This window comes from Vombatus ursinus, unplaced genomic scaffold, assembly GCF_900497805.2.
Source record: "Vombatus ursinus unplaced genomic scaffold, bare-nosed wombat genome assembly UNPS02014832.1, whole genome shotgun sequence".
In the NCBI taxonomy this organism is placed as follows: domain Eukaryota; kingdom Metazoa; phylum Chordata; class Mammalia; order Diprotodontia; family Vombatidae; genus Vombatus; species Vombatus ursinus.
In genome coordinates this window covers 76,313,033-76,333,824 of record NW_020954610.1, presented here as the reverse complement: position 1 = coordinate 76,333,824, position 20,792 = coordinate 76,313,033, and the positions used below count along the sequence as shown (strand labels likewise).

General features: G+C 36.3%; 1 protein-coding gene across 1 annotated transcript in view; it reads left to right on the top strand.

The window, feature by feature from the left end:
- LOC114025751 (endoplasmic reticulum resident protein 44) overlaps positions 1–20,792 on the top strand; it is a 119,039-nt gene that overhangs the window by 91,315 nt on the left and 6,932 nt on the right. The window contains exon 10 of the mRNA XM_027839241.1: positions 1,680–1,821. Within this exon, the coding sequence (XP_027695042.1) occupies positions 1,680–1,821 (142 nt within the window). The remainder of the gene's footprint in view (positions 1–1,679; positions 1,822–20,792) is intronic.

Genomic DNA, 20,792 nt, shown 5'->3' with positions numbered 1-20,792 from the left:
ATGCCAGGCTAATAAGTTTGTATTTATGTAATAGGTAAGGGGTTTTAGGCCCACTGAAGAATATTAAGCAGGGGAGTGCCATGATTAGATCTATCCATTACACAGATAACTTTGACTTTAGCTTCCAGTCATTAGTATGTCATAGCTGAGAGAAGCAGGAAACTTGGGAGGGAAAGTGATAAATTTAGACACTTCCTCTAGCCCTCAAATGACCCCTTTTTTAGTTCCTTGTTTTTTACTAAAGTTCCCCAATCTTATAACCAAGAACTGTCTGATCAGCAAATAGAATATATTTTTTACACAAAAAGAGGTTATCAAGTTGTTGTGGAATTCTCAGAGTATCAAGAAGTCTGTAGTTAGAAAAATAAAGAGACACGGGGCAGCTAGGTGGCGCAGTGGATAGAGCACCAACCCTGGATTCAGGGGAACCTGAGTTCAAATCCAGCCTCAGACACATAACACTCACTAGCTGTGTGACTCTGGGCAAGTCACTTAACCCCAATTGCCTTAAAAAAAAAAGAAAAGAAAAATATAGAGACAAAGTGAACTAAGAACATGACACAGTGCTATATACATAGTAGTTGCCTAATAAATTGAGTTGAATTGACTATCAAGTGGAATAGAATAGAGAAAATTTTTGATTGGATGTTGATGTTCCCCATGTAGATAAGTAAAAGTTGGTCATGGTATCATTGGCTAGTCTATGACATTTGGACTGTGTCCTTAGGACAGTTAGGTAATTTAATGTTAGAAAATTAGACATGAATTGTAACCTTCAAATTATAATCTCTTAAGGTATGATGTCATTTTGATAAAATAGAAATTTCACTCTTAAAAATCTCTAAGTAAAATATTTGCTGCTTCAAGTGGTACATTGGAAAATAGCTACAATTTTTAGTTTTTATAATTCCTAGATTACTTTAAATAACTCAAGTATATTGCTTTTATATTTCAGTGTTTTTTTTTTCAAATATAGTATTGGTCCAAATATATAATAACAGCAAACTTTTATTTAATGCTTGCAGGTTTGCAAAACATTTTACATATATTATCTCATTTTATCCTCACAACAACTCTGGTAGGTAGATGTCATTACTGTCCCTATTTTAATGATGAAGAAACTGAAGTAAGTAGTCAGAGGTTAACTGATTTGCCCAGGGTTACATAGCTAAGTATCTGAGGCAGGATTCAAAATCAGTTCTTCCTGATCTGGAGTCCAATGTTCTATCCATTACACCACACACTTTCCCCCAAATCTGGCATATACAAAACCCAAAAATATAGGCTATTGTATCATGTTTTACTTGATTTCCTTGATGAGAGGCTGTGGTACCCACTGACAATACTCAGCTTTTCCTTTGACCTCTCAAATGTGCCTGTGAAATTGTTGAGAGTGCCTGTTTGCCATTTCTACTGTAAGACACTAGGGCAGCTCTTGACCAACCCTATAGTCCCCACACATTCCCCCCTCACTTAGAACCCAGTTTTCACTCAATATACATATGTGGTTTTGGGTAATTTTGTGCAATTGTTTTTCATAGTATACCTCTGTTTTTTTCTTTCAAAGGGCTCTCATTTTAGACAGGTGACTTATATTTGAACTAGCATGTTACTGTTAACATTTTAGGAATGTAAAGCCAAATAATTCTAATCTTCTCTAAATACTCTTTCTTTCTAAGGTACAATAAACTTTTTACATGCTGATTGTGATAAATTTAGACACCCACTTCTGCATATACAGAAAACACCAGCAGATTGCCCAGTAATAGCCATTGACAGCTTCAGGCACATGTATGTCTTTCCAGACTTCAAGGATTTATCGTAAGTATCCATTTGAGGTTTTCCTCACTATTGACAGAAATAAAAAATTAACTTGAAATGTTTATGCATTTTTTCAGGTAATTCTGTATTGAAATAGTAATTTAATTTGGTAATTTGATGGGAGAGAGTACTTCCTTCCTCTACTCAATTGCATTGAATTTTACTTTTACGTGATAGTTGCTCCTGACAAATAATTTCCTATACAGAAATATCACTACAATTGAGCATGATCACAAGGATATTTTTAAAAGTCCTTTTCCTATGGAATGGTTTGATGAGGAGGGTAAACCAGGATGGTGAGAGGACTTAAAATTTTGTTATACAGGGATAAGTTGAAAGAACTGGGAATGTTTAGCTTAAATTAAGAGTGAGAAAATTGGGGGAAGGGGGAAAGAACAGGTGAATTCAAGTCTTTGAAGGGTTGTCCTGTGGAAGGATGAAATAAACTTACTTTGCTTGTCTTTAGAAGGTGGAACAAGATATAATCTATGGAAGTTGCAGTGAGGCAGATTTTAACTGGATTTAAAGGAAAATTTTTTGATTGAATTGTCTAGAAGTGAAATGTGATTCTCATCTCTGGGAATCTTCAAATAGAAATCATGAAATAATTGGTCAGGGATGTCTTAGGGGCAATTCCTGCTCTCAATGGATTCTTAGTTTTCTTTGCGAATTTCAATTGTATCATTATTACTATTATTATTTTGTAAAAGAAGTCTTTCTGTTAAGTAAAACATAATCTAACTTATCTCGTCGTCCTAAAGCTTGATGACTTGTAAAGAGAATTAGAGCCCAGGTTTGTGTTCCAAGGTAGCTGTTTCAGTATAAAGCTCTTGGCAAATCTTAAAGCACTATGTGAATGCAAGCTGTTATTATTATTGACAAAGCAGCAGGTTTGGAGTTAAATTGAATCTATCCATATGACCTTGACCTCCCTGAACCTCAGTTTCTTCATATGTAAAATGGGTTAAGAGGGTTGAACTCAATCAGTTCTAAGGTAATTTCCAGTTCTAAATCTTATGATCTTCACAAATGCCTTAACTTTCACCAATTGGAAAAAAAAATTGGTTCAGGAAGTATATATACTAACTATTCACACCTCATGTGTATTTTATGGGAAATTTGCCATTTACAGGAATAGTTGTGTAGAACAATAAATGAGAAAATATTCAAATAATATATCAATAATAAAGAGAACTTACTAAAAAAAACTTATAGTGTTTGGGTAACACTACAAAATAACTTTTATATTGACTTTTTATTACAGTAGCAAAAAGTCATTCACTTTGCTGCTGTGAAGTTATTTTAAACTTTGTCATACTAGTATCTTCTGCCTTCTTGGAAATTTTGATGTCGATTGAGCCTAAAGGAAGAAGTGGGCAGTAAGGGCAGGGTTGTTATTCCTATAAGAAAAAAGCAAAGAATAAATACTTACCTTAGGAAGCTGATTTGATTCTTGGTAGCAGAAATGATGGGTGATGAGCTGTCCTTTGATAAGACAGGTAACAAGGAAAAATCTCCCTTAAAGGGATGTTTTTAACACCCCGAAGTTGTGGGAGATGGCAGCTGGACATAGATTGGTGGAAAGGTACACTAGCTTCTACTTTAAAGGGTAACATTTTAAAATTTACTATATTGAATATAAAATTTTCAGAGTATAATAACATTACAGTGCTTGGGGAGTGAATGTTTATATCATATATTCATAACTGAATCTGAAATCCAGAAATCCTAAGGATTTCCTATCATTTTATTAGTTATGAATATTTTATTCTGTACCCTAAATTCATCACCTCTCTGTAATGATTACATCTTTCATCATTGGTCCTCTGGAATCATGAATGGTCATTATATTGATCATAATTTTGACAGTTTTCAAAGTTGTTTTTACAGGGTTACTGTTATGTAAATTGTTCTCCTGGTCTACCCATTTTATTCATCATTGGTTTATAAAACTCCTCAAAATTGTTCATTTTAAAAATATTGTTATAGTATACATTGTTCTTCTGTTTTTGCTTACTTCACTATGAATTAGTTAATATAATTTTTTTCATGTCTTTTTGGGCAGCAGTTTGGATTGTAATCATGGTCCTGTTCTAGCACAGTTTATTGTTCAAGTTCTCAAGAATATTTTGGTCTCTGTGTGTAGTTTACAGACTAGTCATTTGTCAGTCCATGAAAAAAAGCAAGTTTTTAATGTCTAATTCTAGTCCCCTGGTCATGTCTTATTAGGTACTTAGTATATGCTAACTTTTTGTAGCCTAAACTGACCTGTTGTGTAATTTTTGCTGCTTCATTGAATAATGTATGTTGATCACTAAGTCTGGACTCATTATAAATAATGAGCTCCTTTTATAATTTCTAGTTGTAATGACCCAGTCCTGAATTGCTGTCATAAATCCTTCCTTTTCCACAAACAAATCCCCATTACTCATTGTTGACATATGTTTAAGTTCATGAGGGTCTTGCTCATGGCATTGGGACCTTTTAATTCTACTCTTAGATTTTAATAATTTCATAAGCAATAAATACATTTTAAAGACTCTAGTAGCAGGTACCTGTTTAATAGCCTTTACTATTACAGTGTTAGGTTATGTACCATATGTTATGGGACTTTGTGACAGCTTATTCATTAATTACAAAAGAAGTAAGTTGCTCTTTATACCCCTGGGACTATTTGGCACACTTTTTTTGTGTCTTAGACAATGTATTATTTTCTTGTGGGTACCTGTAGATTTTTTTTTTCATTCTACAAACTGAATGCTTTATATAAAGTGCATAAACACATAAATCACCTATATTTCAGGAGATCACTGGTATTCTCATCTTTTGGTAATGGGTGATAATATATAATTTTAGTTACTAATATATAATTCCTTCTGTTAAAAAAAATGGGATTGGGCTTACATCTGAAAGGAAGCTGATAAAGAGGCCTTGCTAGTAATTCAGACAGCACTGCAAAGTATTTGAGCCAAAACTTACTTGGCTGATTTCCAAATTTGCCTTGAGATTAGACCTCCCTTGACATGACTGTTTTGTCAATTCATTTCAGTAATATGGTACAAGCTTTCTCTGTCTTAAGTCAACTTGCATTTTTATTATATTGGGTTCTTCAGTTATATAGATGACCAGAAATTTTCCACATCCTCCTTAAGGGGGTCTGTGTTGCCTTTAATTTCATTGTTTTTCAAACCTCTGGGGTAAAGTTTTTGATTAATGTTGAAATGTTTATTCTTTATGCTGCTTTGACTGCTTATGCTGCCCTAGCCTTTGACTTTGGCTTTCAATGGCTCATTAAAGGAATCTAGAATTTCTGATGTACTAATGTACGCCAGTTTCCTTTCCTCATGTTGCTTTGAGTTTGTTCACAAGGGGTTTAGGTTTTTTGTGACTATTTCTAGCTGTTGATGGCATCTTCCATCACCTTTCTGTAGATTTTAAATACTTTCCTCAAATTGCTTTTTCTACCATGGTGTTTGATCTGTAGCTCATTAGCTCCACCTTTCCCTTCTGTGGTTTTTACTGTGGCAACAACTGCTACATCTGTTGCTGTGCAGGTCCTGAAATATTTTTATACTTTATATCAAATTCTGCAGGAGAATGCTTGATGGTTATAATATATGCTAACTTTTTTTAATTACTCTGTTTTGATATAAATTGGTCTGATAGTTGGATTCATGCTTTCCCCCCAAAAAAAGCTTTTTTGAATTTAAGTATGGTCATTTCCCTTTCAAAATAATTTGAGACTTTAGTGGGGTTTTTTGTCATCTTTTTCATTATTAGGTATAATTTCTAGAATTTGCATTAAGTAAAAGTTTTCAACATCTTTAGCGTCTTCAATTTTTTCCTCTTTTAGATTTTAGTAGCCCATCAATTTCATATTTTTTTTATTTGATCTAGGTTTAGGGATGATATTCTTTCTTAATGATTGTCCTAAAGCAGTATGTTTTGTGACTTGGAACTGAGAGTGTCGTTGACAGAAAGCAGTGTTAGTATCTAGCCTGTAACTGATGAGATTTGTTTTTTTATGATCTAGCATTGGTGCATAATGTATGTATTTATAGCTTCAGTCCATTTCATCCATACTCATGGTTTGCCCATTTTAATTGTCAGTGCCATCTTCAATGAAGCATTCCCAGCACATGGAGTAAGAGTATTCTGATTTGTTTTGATAAAACTAAGTCTTTTTGTGGTACCAAAACATGAAAGAGTGTGCTCACTCCTGTCTTCTCTACAACAGTGAACATTGTGACAGTTTGAGGCAGGTCCAGCCTGCAAACCTGTATAGCATTAAAAGTATAAATTAATTTTGGTAGTATTAACATTTTTATTATATTGATGTGGCCTAGCCATGAGCACTGAATATTCCTCCAGCTATTTAGGTTGCTCTTTAATTCTTTAAGGAGTACTTTGTAATTGAATCTGTACAAGACTTTTGTATGCTCTAGGAGGCTGATCTCTAGATATTTTATGCATTTTATAGTTATTTGGAATGGGATTTCCCTTTGTATTATTGCTTCTTACAACTTTGGTATAAATTCCACTTGGTCATAATGAATGATTTCTTGGATAAATCACTGTAATCTGTTAGATAGGATTTTGTTTAAAAATTTTGAGTCAATGTTTATTAATGATATTGGTCTATAGTTTTCTGTTTATGTTTTATCTTTCCCTGGTTTAGGTGTCAGGACTATATTTGTCTCATAAAAGGATTCTGGTAGGGTTTTTTCTTTTTTAATTTTTGAAGTATGTGGTACTAACTGTGCTTTAAAAGTCTGATAGAATTCTCCTTTTAATCCTGCAGATCTAGGGTCCCCTCCCCACCCCCCACTCCCCATGGTAGTACCTTTATAACTAGTTCTACTTCTTTTTCTGAGATTGGGTTATCTAAGATCTCTATCTGGTTTTCTGATAGTTTGAGTATATGTATTTTTGAAGATACTCCTTTATTTCTTTGATGTTCTCAATTTAGTTAGCATATTAACTATACATAATATGTTCTGATTATTTGTTTTATTTCTTCTGGTTTTGCTGTAATTTCCCCTTGCTCATTTGCTACTTTTATTGATTTGATTTTCTGCTCTCTTCTTTTTAGCAGATTAGTAAAGGGTTTATTCATCTTTTCAAAAAAACACCTTTTAGCTTTATTTATCATTTCCATGGGGTGTTTTGTTTCCAGTTTCTTTTGCACTTATTTTAGGTTTATTTGTTGAATCTGTATTTTTATATGCATATTCAGTTCATTAATCTTTTCTTTTTCTATTTTATTTATGTACAATTGTGAGGATATGATTTTATCCCTGAGGACTGCTTTAGCTACACCCCAGAAAATTGTGATATGTTTCATCATTATAATTTTTACGTAGTTATCAATTATTTCTGTGCTTTGTTCTTTGGCCCACTCATTATTTAAGATTGCATTGTTAAGTCTTCATTTGGGTCTGTGTCTTTTGTTTGTGGTCTCTGAATCAGTTTCTATTCTTACTGCATTATGGTCTGTAAAGAATGTATTGATCATTTCTGCCTTTTTACATTTACTTGCAAAATATCTGTGCCCTAGTACATAGTCAGTTTTTTTAAAAGGTCCATGTGGTGCAGAAAAATATGTATGTTCTTTTGCTGTCTCATTTAGATGATGCCACAAGTCTTTTAACTCCAGTTTCTCCTGAAATTTGTTCAGTTCCATATTTTCCATTTTGTTTATCTTTCTGTTAGACTTACCCAAAACTGAAAGAGGGATATCAAGAGTCTCCTGTAATTATTGTAATACTGTCTATGTCTTCTTGAGGTTCAGATGTTTCGTTTATAAATTTGGAAGCTAAGGCATTTGGAGCATCTAAGTTTGTTACTGATATTGGTTTATTTTCTATGGTTCCTTTCATTATAATATAATTTCCTTGTTATCCCTTTTTAGTTTTTTAATATTTGTTTTTGCTTTGTCTGATAGTATGATGACAACTCCAGCTTTTTTTGATTCACTTAATGTATAGTAAATTTTTTTCAGTTTTAGTTTGTGTATGCCTTTGTTTTTTAAATGTGTTTCTTGTAAGCAACAGATTGTAGGGTTTTGTTTTCTTGTCCAATCTTGTCACTCCTTTTTATCTTATTGGATTGTTTAGTCCATTCACATTTAAAGTTATAAGAGTTAGCTTTATGTTTTCCTCCATCTGTCTCTAAAATTGTTTTTTTTCCCAAATTGCGATTTTCCCCCCTTTTGCTATAAATGCAGTTATTATGTTCCTTCAGTTACTTTAATCTTTTTTTTTTTAAGATGGCCCTGTTCCCATTGGCTCTCTTCCCCTTACCCCTGATTCCCTTTTTTTGATTCTTCCTCCTTTCCCTTTAGGGATTTTTTTTGGTTATTAGTTTCTGTTTCCTGCTTTTATTTGATTATATGTTTCTTTTGTTGTTGTTGAGTCATTTTCAGTGATGTCTGACTCTTTGGGATCCCATTTGGTGTTTTCTTGTCAACATACTGGAGTGGTTTGCCATTTCCTTCTCCAGTTTATTTTACACATGAGGAAACTGAGGCAAATAGAATTAAGTGACTTGCCCAGGGTCACATAGCTAATAATAAGTGTCTGAGGCCAGATTTGAACTCAGGAAGATGAGTCTTCCTGAATACAGGCCTGGCACTCTATCCACTGTGCCTTCCACTGCCCATATTTCTATATCTTTCTCTCCCCTCATTTTTCTTCTGAGCCAAGTAGATTTCCCCTTCTTCTCCTGCCCTTCGGCTAGTCTTATTTATTATTTTTTTAAATTTCAATTTTTGTGTCCCTTTTGAAAAAGGATTGCTTTCACTCTCTTTATTTTCTGTCTTCTCTTTCTGTTTATTCTAGACCCTCATTGTCTGATTCATGGCCCCTATAATCATCTGGTCTTTCTCCTTTCTCTGTATTCTTCATAAAATGAAAGCTCACAAGGTATGCATCAAAGCTCTGCCTTCTAGGTGATTTCTGTCATTGCCTAGTAGAGCTTACTTTGTGGATGCCCCTTTCCTATTGTGCCTCACTGTCAGAATAATGACAGTTAATGGAAGTGACAGAGAGGACATTGCCCGATGGTGAGGCACCTACCTCCGTGTATCTATACTCTCTCGTTGACCTTATTTTGTCTACATTTGCAAAGAAATTTCCTCCTTGGGTCTGTGATCTCCTATTCCTCCAAGTGCCAGTTGCCCCCAGGGGTTCTAACTCCCTTCCAAGATAAATAGATTTTTCAGGCTCCAAAACCCCTACATCTTATCTAGGGTAAAGTCTTCATCTCCCTTCATATAGGTACATTCACCTCCACAGTAAAGCCTCCGACTCTTCCTCTCATTTTCAATCTTTTCCCCTTCCTTCTCACCTACTCCCCTGTAGCCTGAAACCACAGAGGTCACCTCTGTCTTGCAGTTGACCCTGGATTTGACTCTGGTTCTTAACTCACTCCTCTGTGTCTTCCTCCTACCCCCCCTTCATATACTGTCCCTTATTGTAATGTAGTCCCACACACGAAGCATTCACCTGTATGCAGGGCATTGCCCAGTTCTGTCCATAATGTCCTTGTCCACCTTTTCACGGATGCCTCCTTCGGATGTTCACCTTTATCCCTGTCTTCTTGTGTACACTTAGTCAGAAATCTCTTACTGTGCTTTCTGTTGTCACTCTGTTCCAGATATCAATTCCTCTTCCATTTATGTTGTTTGGGGTATTTGAGATGCAAATGGTCTCTTCACTTCTGGATTCATTCTTAAAAATTTTCAAACTCTTTTTTATTATGAACATTCGTTGGTGGAGAGAGCACTAGACTTGGAGTCAGGAAGACTCAGATCCTTCCTCAGACACTTACTAGCTGTGTGGCCCTGGGAAAGTCACTTAACCTCATTCAGGCTTAGTTTCCTAATATATGAAACAGATATTAATTACACTTCTATCACAAGGTTGTTGTGAGGATCAAATGAGATAATATGTAAAGTGCTTCATAAACCTTAAAGTGCTATATAAAGAATAGCCATTATTATTAATATTACTTTTCTCTCGTTAATTTACTATAGGTTTAATTATCTTTTCTATGTAGGTGACACATAAATCTGTATATTGCCCTACTGTCTACCCCGAGCTTCAATCCTGCATCACCAGTTGCCTGGTGGACATTTTTAAGTGGATTGTCCAAGGGACATCTCAAATTCAGCATGGCCAAAATTGAACTCATCTTTTCTGCCAAATCTACTCATCTTTGAAACTTTCCTGTTTGGCTGCTTTTCATACTCCTGGGGTTTTTTGCTCTTTAGCCAATATATTATTTTTTTAAGTTTTTATAGATTTATTTTTAGTGATAGAAGTCGTGGCACAGCAGTAAAAGCTATGAAAGTATGTAAGCACATCATTGTTCAGAGGCATCATTGGAGTTCCCATTTTTTGGAAAGAGTTATGTGATTCTTGTTGTTAAGTAAGGAGGAGTCAGACTTGCATCAGAGAGGAAGTTTGTTGCTAGTCATGCCACTGGAAGTGTTTGAATCAATAATTATGGATCTTCTCCAGACCTACTACTTTTCAGTTTTTCAGAGAAGCTGGAATTTCATTCACTTCCCTGGATATAGCCATTTTGTTGTTCATTGTATTAATGGTATGTAAGCTTTCTATTTCACCTTTGATCCAGCTTATTTTTTCATTGTGTTAGATTTCTTGCAGTCATATAAATAACCAGAAATTTTCCACATTTTTCCTCCTTTCTCCTTTAATCTTTGTTTCTCGGGCCTCTTTAGTGAACTTTTTGATTGACATTGAATGTTTATTTTGTTCCTTGCACACTTTGACTCCTTATATTGTATTAACATTTTGACTTTTGCTTTTAATTGCTGATTAAAGGCATCAAGAATTTGTTACACTTTTGTTATATGGATTCCATTATGCATGTTTCTTTTTTATTATTTTTAATTAATTACATGATGTTCAGGTTTTCTACTATGCATTTAACTAGATATTGAATATTCCAACTTTTTTTTTTTACAGGTTTTTAATAGTTTTCTTAAGCTATTTAAGATGGCCCTGTTCCCATTGGCTCTCTTCCCCTTACCCCTGATTGCCTTTTTTTGATTCTTCCTCCTTTCCCTTTAGGGATTTTTTTGGGTTATTAGTTAATTTTGGTTATTAATTAAGAAAGCATTTCCTTTCTTCCCATAGTCTTTTCTGTGTCAAAAAGACCCAGCATGTTCTCCTTTATGCAGGCTTGAAATATTTTTTTAACTCTGTTAGATAATGTAGGAGAATGTGTTCATTCATGATGGCTATAACAAATAAGTTTTTAAAAATTGCTCTGTTTTGGTATAGTTAGTCTTTTAATTGAATCCATGCCATTATATTCACAAAGGACATTTTGGAATTCCATTCTACATATGCTCATTTTTAATATTGTTGTTGATTTGCCCAAGATTATACCTATATTTAAATGGAGGTATTAGGGCCCATACTTGGTAACCTGACTCTGGGCCCAGTGCTCTTTCCATTATACCAGTCATATGTCCCACTCTCTCATATTATTGTTTTGCATATGAGAGATTGCTGTGCACTAAAAGCCAATTTTCCTAGGACCCATTTCATGTTATAGACATATTACCATGGGCTACCTTATTCAGATTTCTAAAAAAGCCACAAGATGGCAATATCATGCCATAGGATGTTAGAATTAGAAGGTGCCCCAGTCATCATCTGGGCAAAAGCTTATATTTTATGGAAGAAGAAACTCAGACCCGGTTAGAGGAAGGGACTTGTTCAGGATCACCCAGTGAAGATACACTGGCAGAATGGATGGTTCCTTAATTCCTGGGTAGCATATTTCCCTTTTTACAATGCTGTCTCCCATAAAATAAACTTTTCTTTGCTAAAATTGAAATATCATCTTTCCATATGACCAAATTTGCAAATTAATGCTTTTATGATTTGAAATTATGGGAATGGATAAAGGTTTTCAAATTGTCCAGTGCTTCTTTACATCCAACAAAAATTTTTTTCTAAGGACTTTTCCTCCAGTTGTATATGTTTTCCAGGTAGAGGTTTATAGATTTTAAAAGGTAGAAGAAGTTAAGTTCTTTATTTGATAGTTTTGTTTGTTCCCACCTCTAAGACTCATTCTTGCACCTACTAGACACTCTGCATACCTACGGTTACACCTACAGTGATTTAAATATTACAAACAGAGGTACTTTGTTTCAGATTTCTTTGTTTCTTGGACACTTGAGCTATAATTTTGGCAAAGTCTGAATCTAAGTTTTGGCTTTCCACTTTCTTTCTTTAGATGCTGATTTATCAAATATGCAAAAATGCACCTGAATAGATGGGAACTAAAGACTGAAAAGCATGCAGAACACATAATCAGTATTTCAAAAAGATATCAGTTCTTGATGAAGGTGGGGTGGTTATTGGGGGTTCTGAGGGGAGCAGAAGGGGAAGGGTATTGAAATACTAGGAACTTATTGACCAAACCCCAGAATTATGAATTATAAATCTTTCAAAAGATTCCCATTCTAACCTAGGGAGTTTCTTGTTTACTTCAGCCTAGGTACCTTCCCTGTAAGATACTGCACCCAGTTTTCATCACTCGTTCATCTCATGACAGACCTCCGCTCAGAAATCTTCAGTGACTCCCTGTCTACCTAATAAAGTTTAAACTCTATTTCTTGGTTCAAGATCTCCCATAATGTGTTGCCTCCCTACCTTTCTGGCCTTATCTTGCTCATATTATTCCTTGTCATATATTATGTTCTCTCCAAACTAGACTAATTCCAGTCCCAATTTTATACCTCCATACCTGTGATCACATTGTATTTCCTCTGCCTACTATGTCTTCCCTTTACAGGCAGTCTGTTGAATTTTTGCCAAACACAAATACCTCCAAGAATTTTTTCCTATTAGCCTCAATGTACTTTGTTTTACACTTCTCAGATGTACTGATATGGTGTCTGCATTATAAGCACTTAATAATGCTCGTTGATTAATAGTCATGTATTACATGACTGTTAATTACATATTAATACAGATACGTATAGGTTTTCATTACCTGTATGTGTATTATTCCTCTGTTTGACTAGCGAATTATCTTACCTAAACTCTGGATCTACCTAGTTGCCCAGCATAGTAAGCAGCTCCCTCTAGGCACTTAGTAAATCTTTGTCCAATTTAAAATTGGCCCTAGTGATACTACACACTTATACACATGCAGAATGCACCCAGAAACAAACTTTGGTTGTTAATGACATGATGAACTTAAGTTTAAATGTATCTTGTTAAGATTAAACAAAGAGTGAAATAAAAATTTCTATTAGAAAACCTTCCTTTAAGCAGGAAAATAAGATCTGTAGTTGATCTCAAAATCCAGGAGCCAACAGTCAAACAGAAAGTAGTTTTACTTTAAACATGAAACTTGATTCAGTTTGTTAGCCAAATAAAAGACCATTTTGGTAATACTGAACCTTGATAGAAAATGATAGAAGGGCAATAGTAAATGTATTTTCTCCTTCATGACCCTGTGAAAAGACAAAGGACCCAAACATATTGGAAAAGAAATAAACTTTTTTCTCCCCCAAAGTGACCCATGATGGCCTCAGCCCTAAGCTAGAGTTGCTTTCCAGCAGAGGTCTACTGTTACACCTATTCATTGTTCTCCCACTATTATCTAGGAACTCTTAACCCAGATGAAGAAGAAAAATGTATTTTTATTTTTATTTTTTGGCTTTTTCGTGAGGCAGTCGGGGTTAAGTGACTTGCCTGGGGTCACACATCTAGTAAGTGTCAAGTGTCTGAGGCCAGATTTGAACTCAGGTCCTCCTGACTCCAAGGCCAGGGCTTACTACACCATCTAGCTGCCCCTAAGAAAGCATTTTTAAAAGCATATTTCAGTGAATTTACTTTGACTCTCTGCCATCTCTTGACCTGATCAGCTAAGAAATTGAAACATTAGACAGTCTACCCAACCTACTTCCCAAATAACACTAATAATACTTCACTTTTGAGTAGAGGAAAAAATCTCTGACAAAGTAGGTAGTCCTAAACTTATTAAAGTTAAAGCATGTAAACTTTCCTTTCTTTTAATAAATGGTAAATTAAAAAGTTTAGAAATATACTTTTTTGGCAATAAAATAAAAAGATACCAGGCACTTAGGTTTTCTAATGGAAATTTAAATCAGCATGAGGTATGCACGTATTTCAAGTATGTAATTGATTTGCTTACAGCTTAACCTGCTTATTACAAGTTTAAAGGATGACTAATTTAACTGTTCTAATAAAGTTGCACAACTGGAAAGTATTCTGACATTTCTTAAAATACCCATTACACTTCTGTGGACCATATCTTTATCATTTCTATAGTTTTGAATGAGAAACATTTATATCTGTAAGGCAGAGATTTTTAGAGTGTGGTTTGGGGGCTACTTGTGGCCCACAGGCTGGTCCAGAAGACAAGGATAGAACATAATCATGTTGGATTAATGTTCCTAGTCAGCACAGGGTGAAAAAAAGAGAAGGGGAACACTGTTCATGCTTAGTAGCTTTATTGCTGGTGTTGTTTGTCCTTTGTTTTCCAAGAGGACCAGTGGCATTATGATTGATGTCTTGATTTGAGTGTGAATTGGATTAAAGTGAGGCAGCATTGCCTGAAGTACTCAGCCTCACTCTCTCCTCCTTAGTGATGGCCCAGGATGCAGTGGATGACCTTGTTGTCTTTGATGCCTGACTAAGCTCTAAGCATTCCACAATTCCTCATCTGCCCATTCCACCAAGGAAAGTCTTCACTTGCTTGGAGTAGACTTTCACCAACAGATTTGAGGACTGTCAGTTATTTTCAACCTGATTTAGCCTGTCTGTTGAGATGGTTTACCAGGGTGTGGCCACTGCACATGCTGTAGCTTCTTGGAGTCACAGGTGAGAGCTGGGTGAATTAGGTGGGCATCAGAGGTGGATAAGCAGCCCTGAAAAGGGCTTGGCAAACTCTCACACCAGAGATGCTAACTGCAGTGGATAGAGTGCTGGGTCTGGAATTAGGAATATTCACCTTTGTGAGTTCAAATCCAACATCAGACACTTACTCGTGGTGTGATCTTGGGTAAGTCACTTAACCCTATTTGCCTCAGTTTCCTCATTTGTAAAATGAGCTGGAGAAGGGAATGGCAAAACACTATATTATCTACGCCAAGAAAACCTCAAATGGGATCACAAAGAGTCAAACACAACTGAACAACAACAACAAAAAAAATTGCTGGTAACTTCAAAAGACTGTGGGTAGATCTACCTGTGCTTCATATCCATTCCTCCATTTACTATACCAATGCAGAATGAATGAGACATGGGCTTTGTGGGTATTTGTTCCACTGAGGTGATGCTTTTACTGAAAAGTTTGAAGAAAACTACAATGAAAGTAACTTTAAAACTAAAACCTTCAATATAAATATAAGATATGGAGGGATAGTTTAGAAACCTGCTAACTAAATACTCAAATGACTAAGGAAACATTGCACACTCATATTGATGCAGTATTCTCCCAATAGGATATAAATCTTTAAAATGTTTAAGAGTATGTAAATTAGATTTATATCTATTTGATCAAGATTATTTAATACCAACCATTTTAAGATAAGCTTTGAACTCTGCTAAAGTTGTGAATAAATTAAAAGAAAAGCTTATAAAAAACAGTCCAATAGAGAAAGTTGGGGTGGAGAGGGAAAATGAGATGTTTACATCAGGAAAAATGTGCTTTTAATGGAGGAAAAATTATTTTAATATTCATTATATGCGTATTCACTTTCATCTTTAGCAAGTAAACTTACTAATTGATCCTAGTTATGTATTATTTCCAACCAAGTGTTAAAATGTAAAATTCATTGTTAGCTTCCAGGCCAAATAACAGGTCACAGTTTGAGGACCCCTGTCATTTTTTAGACTTTTCCCCCAAAGTGTTAATTAAGATGATTTGTACTTTCTCCCTTATCTTTCCCTTTCTCATATCTTTTCTATCTTACCCCAAAGTCAGATATATATATATATATATAAAATCTCCTTCCTGCCCTAGAAAACCATTAAGTCTTGAAGAATATTAAAGAATACCCAATTCTTAGAGCACTAGACTGAAAAGAACCTTAGAGATCAACTAGCCATAACTCTTCCTCTTCCTTAGTAAAGAAACTGAGTCCCAGAAAGTTGAAGTGACTTATTCAGGGTCACAGAGTGGGTTATTGGTAGTGCTAGGAATACAATCCAGATGTCTAGATCCCTAGTCTAGTGTCCATTCCAAGCCACTAACACTTCCTTTTGCAGAAGCTATTACAAAGGACCTTGGTGGCAGCTAAATGGTGCAGTGGACAGAACACCGGGCTTGGAGTAGGAAGACCTGAGTTCAAATCCAGCCTTAGATACTTACTGGCTGTGTGACTGTGGGCAAGTCACTTATCCTTTTTCTGCCTCAGTTTCTTCAGCTATAAAATGGGGATAATAACAGTACCTACTTCCCAAGGTTGTTGTGAAGATTAAAGGACATAATATTTGTAAAGCACTTTGCAAACCTTAAATTGCTATGTGAATTCTGCTATTTAGTCAAACCTATATTTGAACAAGAATCCTTTGAAGAACTGCCTGACAAGTGGTCATCCATCAGTGGCCTAACAAATTCCAGTGAGGGAGAATCTGCTACCTCTCAGGGCAACTCGTTCAACTTTTGGACTGTTCTACATTTTAGAAAGTTTTTCCTTGTATCAAGACTAATTTCTCTTTGCACCTTTCATCCATAGCTCCTAGTTTTGCCCTCTGTTTTCAAACAGAAAAAGTCTTCTCCCTCTTCTTTATGACAATGAACTATCAGACACCTGAAGGTGACATTCTTAGTTCTCTCAACTAATCTTCATAATGAATTAAAAACATTTAATAACCATTTACTATGTGCCGTGCATTGTGCTAAGCATTGAGAATAAAAATTGAGACAGTCCCTGTCCTCAAGGATCTTACATTCTAGTGGGGAAGACAACACATACAAGGGAATGGTAGCCAGGGAAGAAAGTTATGGTCCGATACAGAAGTGTATGATATGTGAAGACATCATCAAACCAGACTGAGATGTAATTGGAAAATTTATATTTAACAAAATAAAAATACAATAGAACATAGTATTAATATGTGTTTTCTAAATTAATATGCAGCCCTCAGGGATCCTTATTATGGTTTAGTGGCCCATTTCTGTTCGAGTTTGACATCACTGGCTTGGGGGACTCATGGTTGTAGTTTGTGCTTTGTTCTCAAAGAGGACCATGACATCACGAAGATGATGCCATGATTTACAAGTGAATTAGATATGTGAGGCAGGGCTGTGCAAAGTCATTGGTCTCTCTCCTCCAGAGCCATCTGGCTCTGGCAAGATATAGATCAGGATAGGGGCAGCTAGGTGGTGCAGTGGATAGAACACAGGCCCTGGAGTCAGGAGGACCTGAGTTCAAATCCACTCTCAGACACTTGACACTTAACTAGTGGCAAGTCGCTTAACCCTGTTGCTTAGCCAAAAAAAACCAAAAAAGATATAGATCAGGATGACTGGAGATGGACTAGGATGCAGTGGGAGACCTTGGCCTTTTTAAGCTAAGCTGTTTCTGAGTTCTCACTTTAACCGAAGCAACAACCATTTAGTCATTAGGGCTGTTCAAGAAGTGAGCCAAGGGGTGGGGGTGGGGGGCAGAGCCAAGATGGTGGAGTAAAAGCTGTGACTTACTTGAGCTCTCCACCAAACCCCTGCAATACCTATAAAAAATGGCACCAAACAAACTCTAGAGCAGCAGAATCTACAAAAAGACAATGAAACAAATTTCCAGCCCAAGACAACATGGATGGTTGATTAGAAAGGTCTATTGTGTCAGGCTGGGAGAGGAGCTCAGTTCAGCATGGGTGCGCAGGCAAAGACCAGGCCTCAGCGAACCTGGAGCAGGCCTCAGGGGACTGAATCATGGGCAGCTTGACTTCTCAACCCACAAATGCCAAAGACAACTTAGAAGGTCAGTAGGAAAGGTCTGTGACCACGGTGAGAGAGAAGCTCAGTTCAGCCCCAGTCCTGGCACAGCCCCAGAGTGGTGGCTGCTTCTGGAGCTCTTGGCCCACAGATGGAGGGGGAATCGAGTGGCTGATCAGAGGGGGATTGCAGGGATCTCTTTGCTGGTGCTGAGGCAGGAGTCTCTTGCTTTGCCCCTGCTTGGATCTGGGTTGCGGTCCTCGGTGGCAGTCCTGGGGTGAGGAGGAGTGCTGGTATGGTGGAGCTTGTAGTGGTGGTGGAGAGGGAATCCTTACAGTTCCAAGGGAGAAAAGAGTACTTGTGGTCACTCATAGACCAGAGAACAGGCCAGGAAAGGAGTAAACACCTCACCCTTAATTTACTTGGAAGAACTCAAAATTTACAGGTCCCTAGGAGTATCTCTGAAAACAGTTGCACAAAAACCCTGAAGTTTGAGATAGTACATTCTCTACACTGGAAGACCCCTACCTTAATAAAGAGTTTAAAAGTTAAGTAATTGGCTGGGAACATGAGCAAACTGTGCAAAAAAAAAAAAAAAAGTCAGACCATAGAATCTTTCTTTGGTGACAAAGAAGATCAAAACATACAATCAGAAGAAGACAACAAAGTCAAAGCTTCTATATCCAAAGCTTCCAAGAAAATTATGAATCAGTCCCAGACTATAGAAGAGCTCAAAAAGGATTTTGAGAAGCAAGTAAGATAAGTAGAGGAAGAACTAGGAAGAAAAATGAGAGTGATGCAACAAAATCAGCTTGCTGAAGGAGACCCAAAAAAATACTGAAGAATATTTAACACTTTAAAAAATAGTCTAAACAAAGTGACAAAAGACGTCCAAAAAGCCAGTGAGGTTAAGAATGCCTTAAAAAGCAGAATTGGCAAAATGGAAAAGGAAGTACAAAAGCTCACTGAAGAAAATACTTCCTTAAAAATTAGAATAGAGCAAATGGAAGCTAGTGACTTTATGAGAAATCAAGACATTGTAAAACAAAACCAAAAGAATGAAAAAATAGAAGACAGTGTGAAATATCTCATTAGAAAAACAACTGATGGGGCAGCTAGGTGGCACAGTAGATAGAACTTTGGCCTTGGAGTTAGGAGGACCTGAGTTCAAATGTGGTCTCAGAAGCTTGACACTCACTAGCTGTGTGACCCTGGGCAAGTCACTTAACCACGATTTGCCTCACCAAAAAGAAAAAAACAAAAACAACTGACCTGGAAGATAGATTGAGGAGAGATAATTTAAAAATTATTGGACTTTGTGAAAGCATTGATCAAAAAAAGAGCCTCAGGTGCAGCTAGGTGGTGCTATGGATAGAGCTCTGGCCTTAGAGTCAGGAGGACCTGAGTTCAAATCCGGTCTCAGACACGTAACACTTAGTAGCTGTGTGACCCTGGGCAAGTCACTTAACCCTGATCGCCTAGCAAAAAAAGCCTAGACATTATCTTTCAAGAAATTATCAAAGAAAACTGCCCTGATGTTCTCAAACCAGAGGGTAAAATAGAAATTGAAAGAATCCACTGATCACCTCCTGAAAGAGATCCCCAAAGGAAAACTTCTAGGAATATTGCAGCCAAATTCCAGAGTTCCCAAGTCAAGGAGAAAATATTGCAAGCAGCCAGAAAGAAACAGTTCAAGTATTGTGGAAACACAATCAGATAACACAAGATTTAGCAGCTTCTACATTAAGGAACCTGGACGGCTTGGAATGTAACATTCCAGAGGTCAAAGGAGATAGGATTACAGCCAAGAATCATCTACCCAGCAAAACTGAGTATAATCCTTCAGGGGGAAAAAAATTGACATTCAGTGAAATAGAGGACTTTAAAGCATTCTTGATGAAAAGACCAGAGCTAAGTAGAAAATTCGATTTTCAAATACAAAACTCAACAGAAGCGTGAAGAGGTAAACAGGAAAGAGAAATCATAAGGGGCTTATTAAAGTTGAACTGTTTACATTCCTGCATGGAAAGATGATATTTGTAACTCATGAGACCTTTTTTAGTATTAGGGTAGTTGGAAGGAAAAAAAATTATATGTATATATATATAGATAGATAGATAGAGGGCACAGGGTGAGTTGAAAATGAAGGGGTTATATCTGGAGAATAAAATTAAGGGGTGAGAGAGGATTATACTGGAAAAAGGAGAAAGGGAGAGGTAGAATGGGGTAAATTATTTCACATAAAACAGACAAGAAAAGGCTTTTACAGTGGAGGGGAAGTGGGAGAAAGTGAGAAGGGAATGAGTCAATCTTATTCTCATTGGATTTGGCTTAAGGAGGGAATAACATACACACTGAATTGGGTATGGAAATCTATTTTACCCTACAGGAAAACAGGGAGGAAGGAGATAAGAGAGTGGGGAGATGATAGAGGGGAGGACAGATTGGGAGAGGGAGTGATCAGAAGCAAACACTTCTGAGGAGAGACAAGGTCAAAAGAGAAAATAGAATAAACGGGTGGCGGGATAGGATGAAGGAAAATATAGTTAGTTTTCCACAACATGACTACTGTGGAAGTGTTTTGCATGACTGCACATATATAACCTGTATCAAGTTGCTTGCCTTCTCAATGAGAGTGGGTTGGGAGGGAGGAAGGGAAAAAATTTGGAACCCAAAGTTTTAAAAACAAATGTTGAAAATTGTTTTCACATGCAACTGGGAAATAAGATATACAGGCAATGGGGTATAGAAATCTATCCTGCCCTACAGGAAAATAGAAGGAGAAGGGGATGAGAGAAGAGCGGGAGATAGAAGGGAGGGCAGATTAGGGGAAAGTGTCTTCAGGATACACACCTTCTTGGGGTGGGGGGAGGGACTAGATGAGGAGAAAATTTGGAACTCAAAATCTTGTGGAAGTGAATGTTGAAAACTAAAAATAAATTAAGAAAAAAAAAGTGAGCCAAGGAATGGCTCTTTTAATAAAAAAAAAAAAAATCAAACTGGATGGGGAAGAC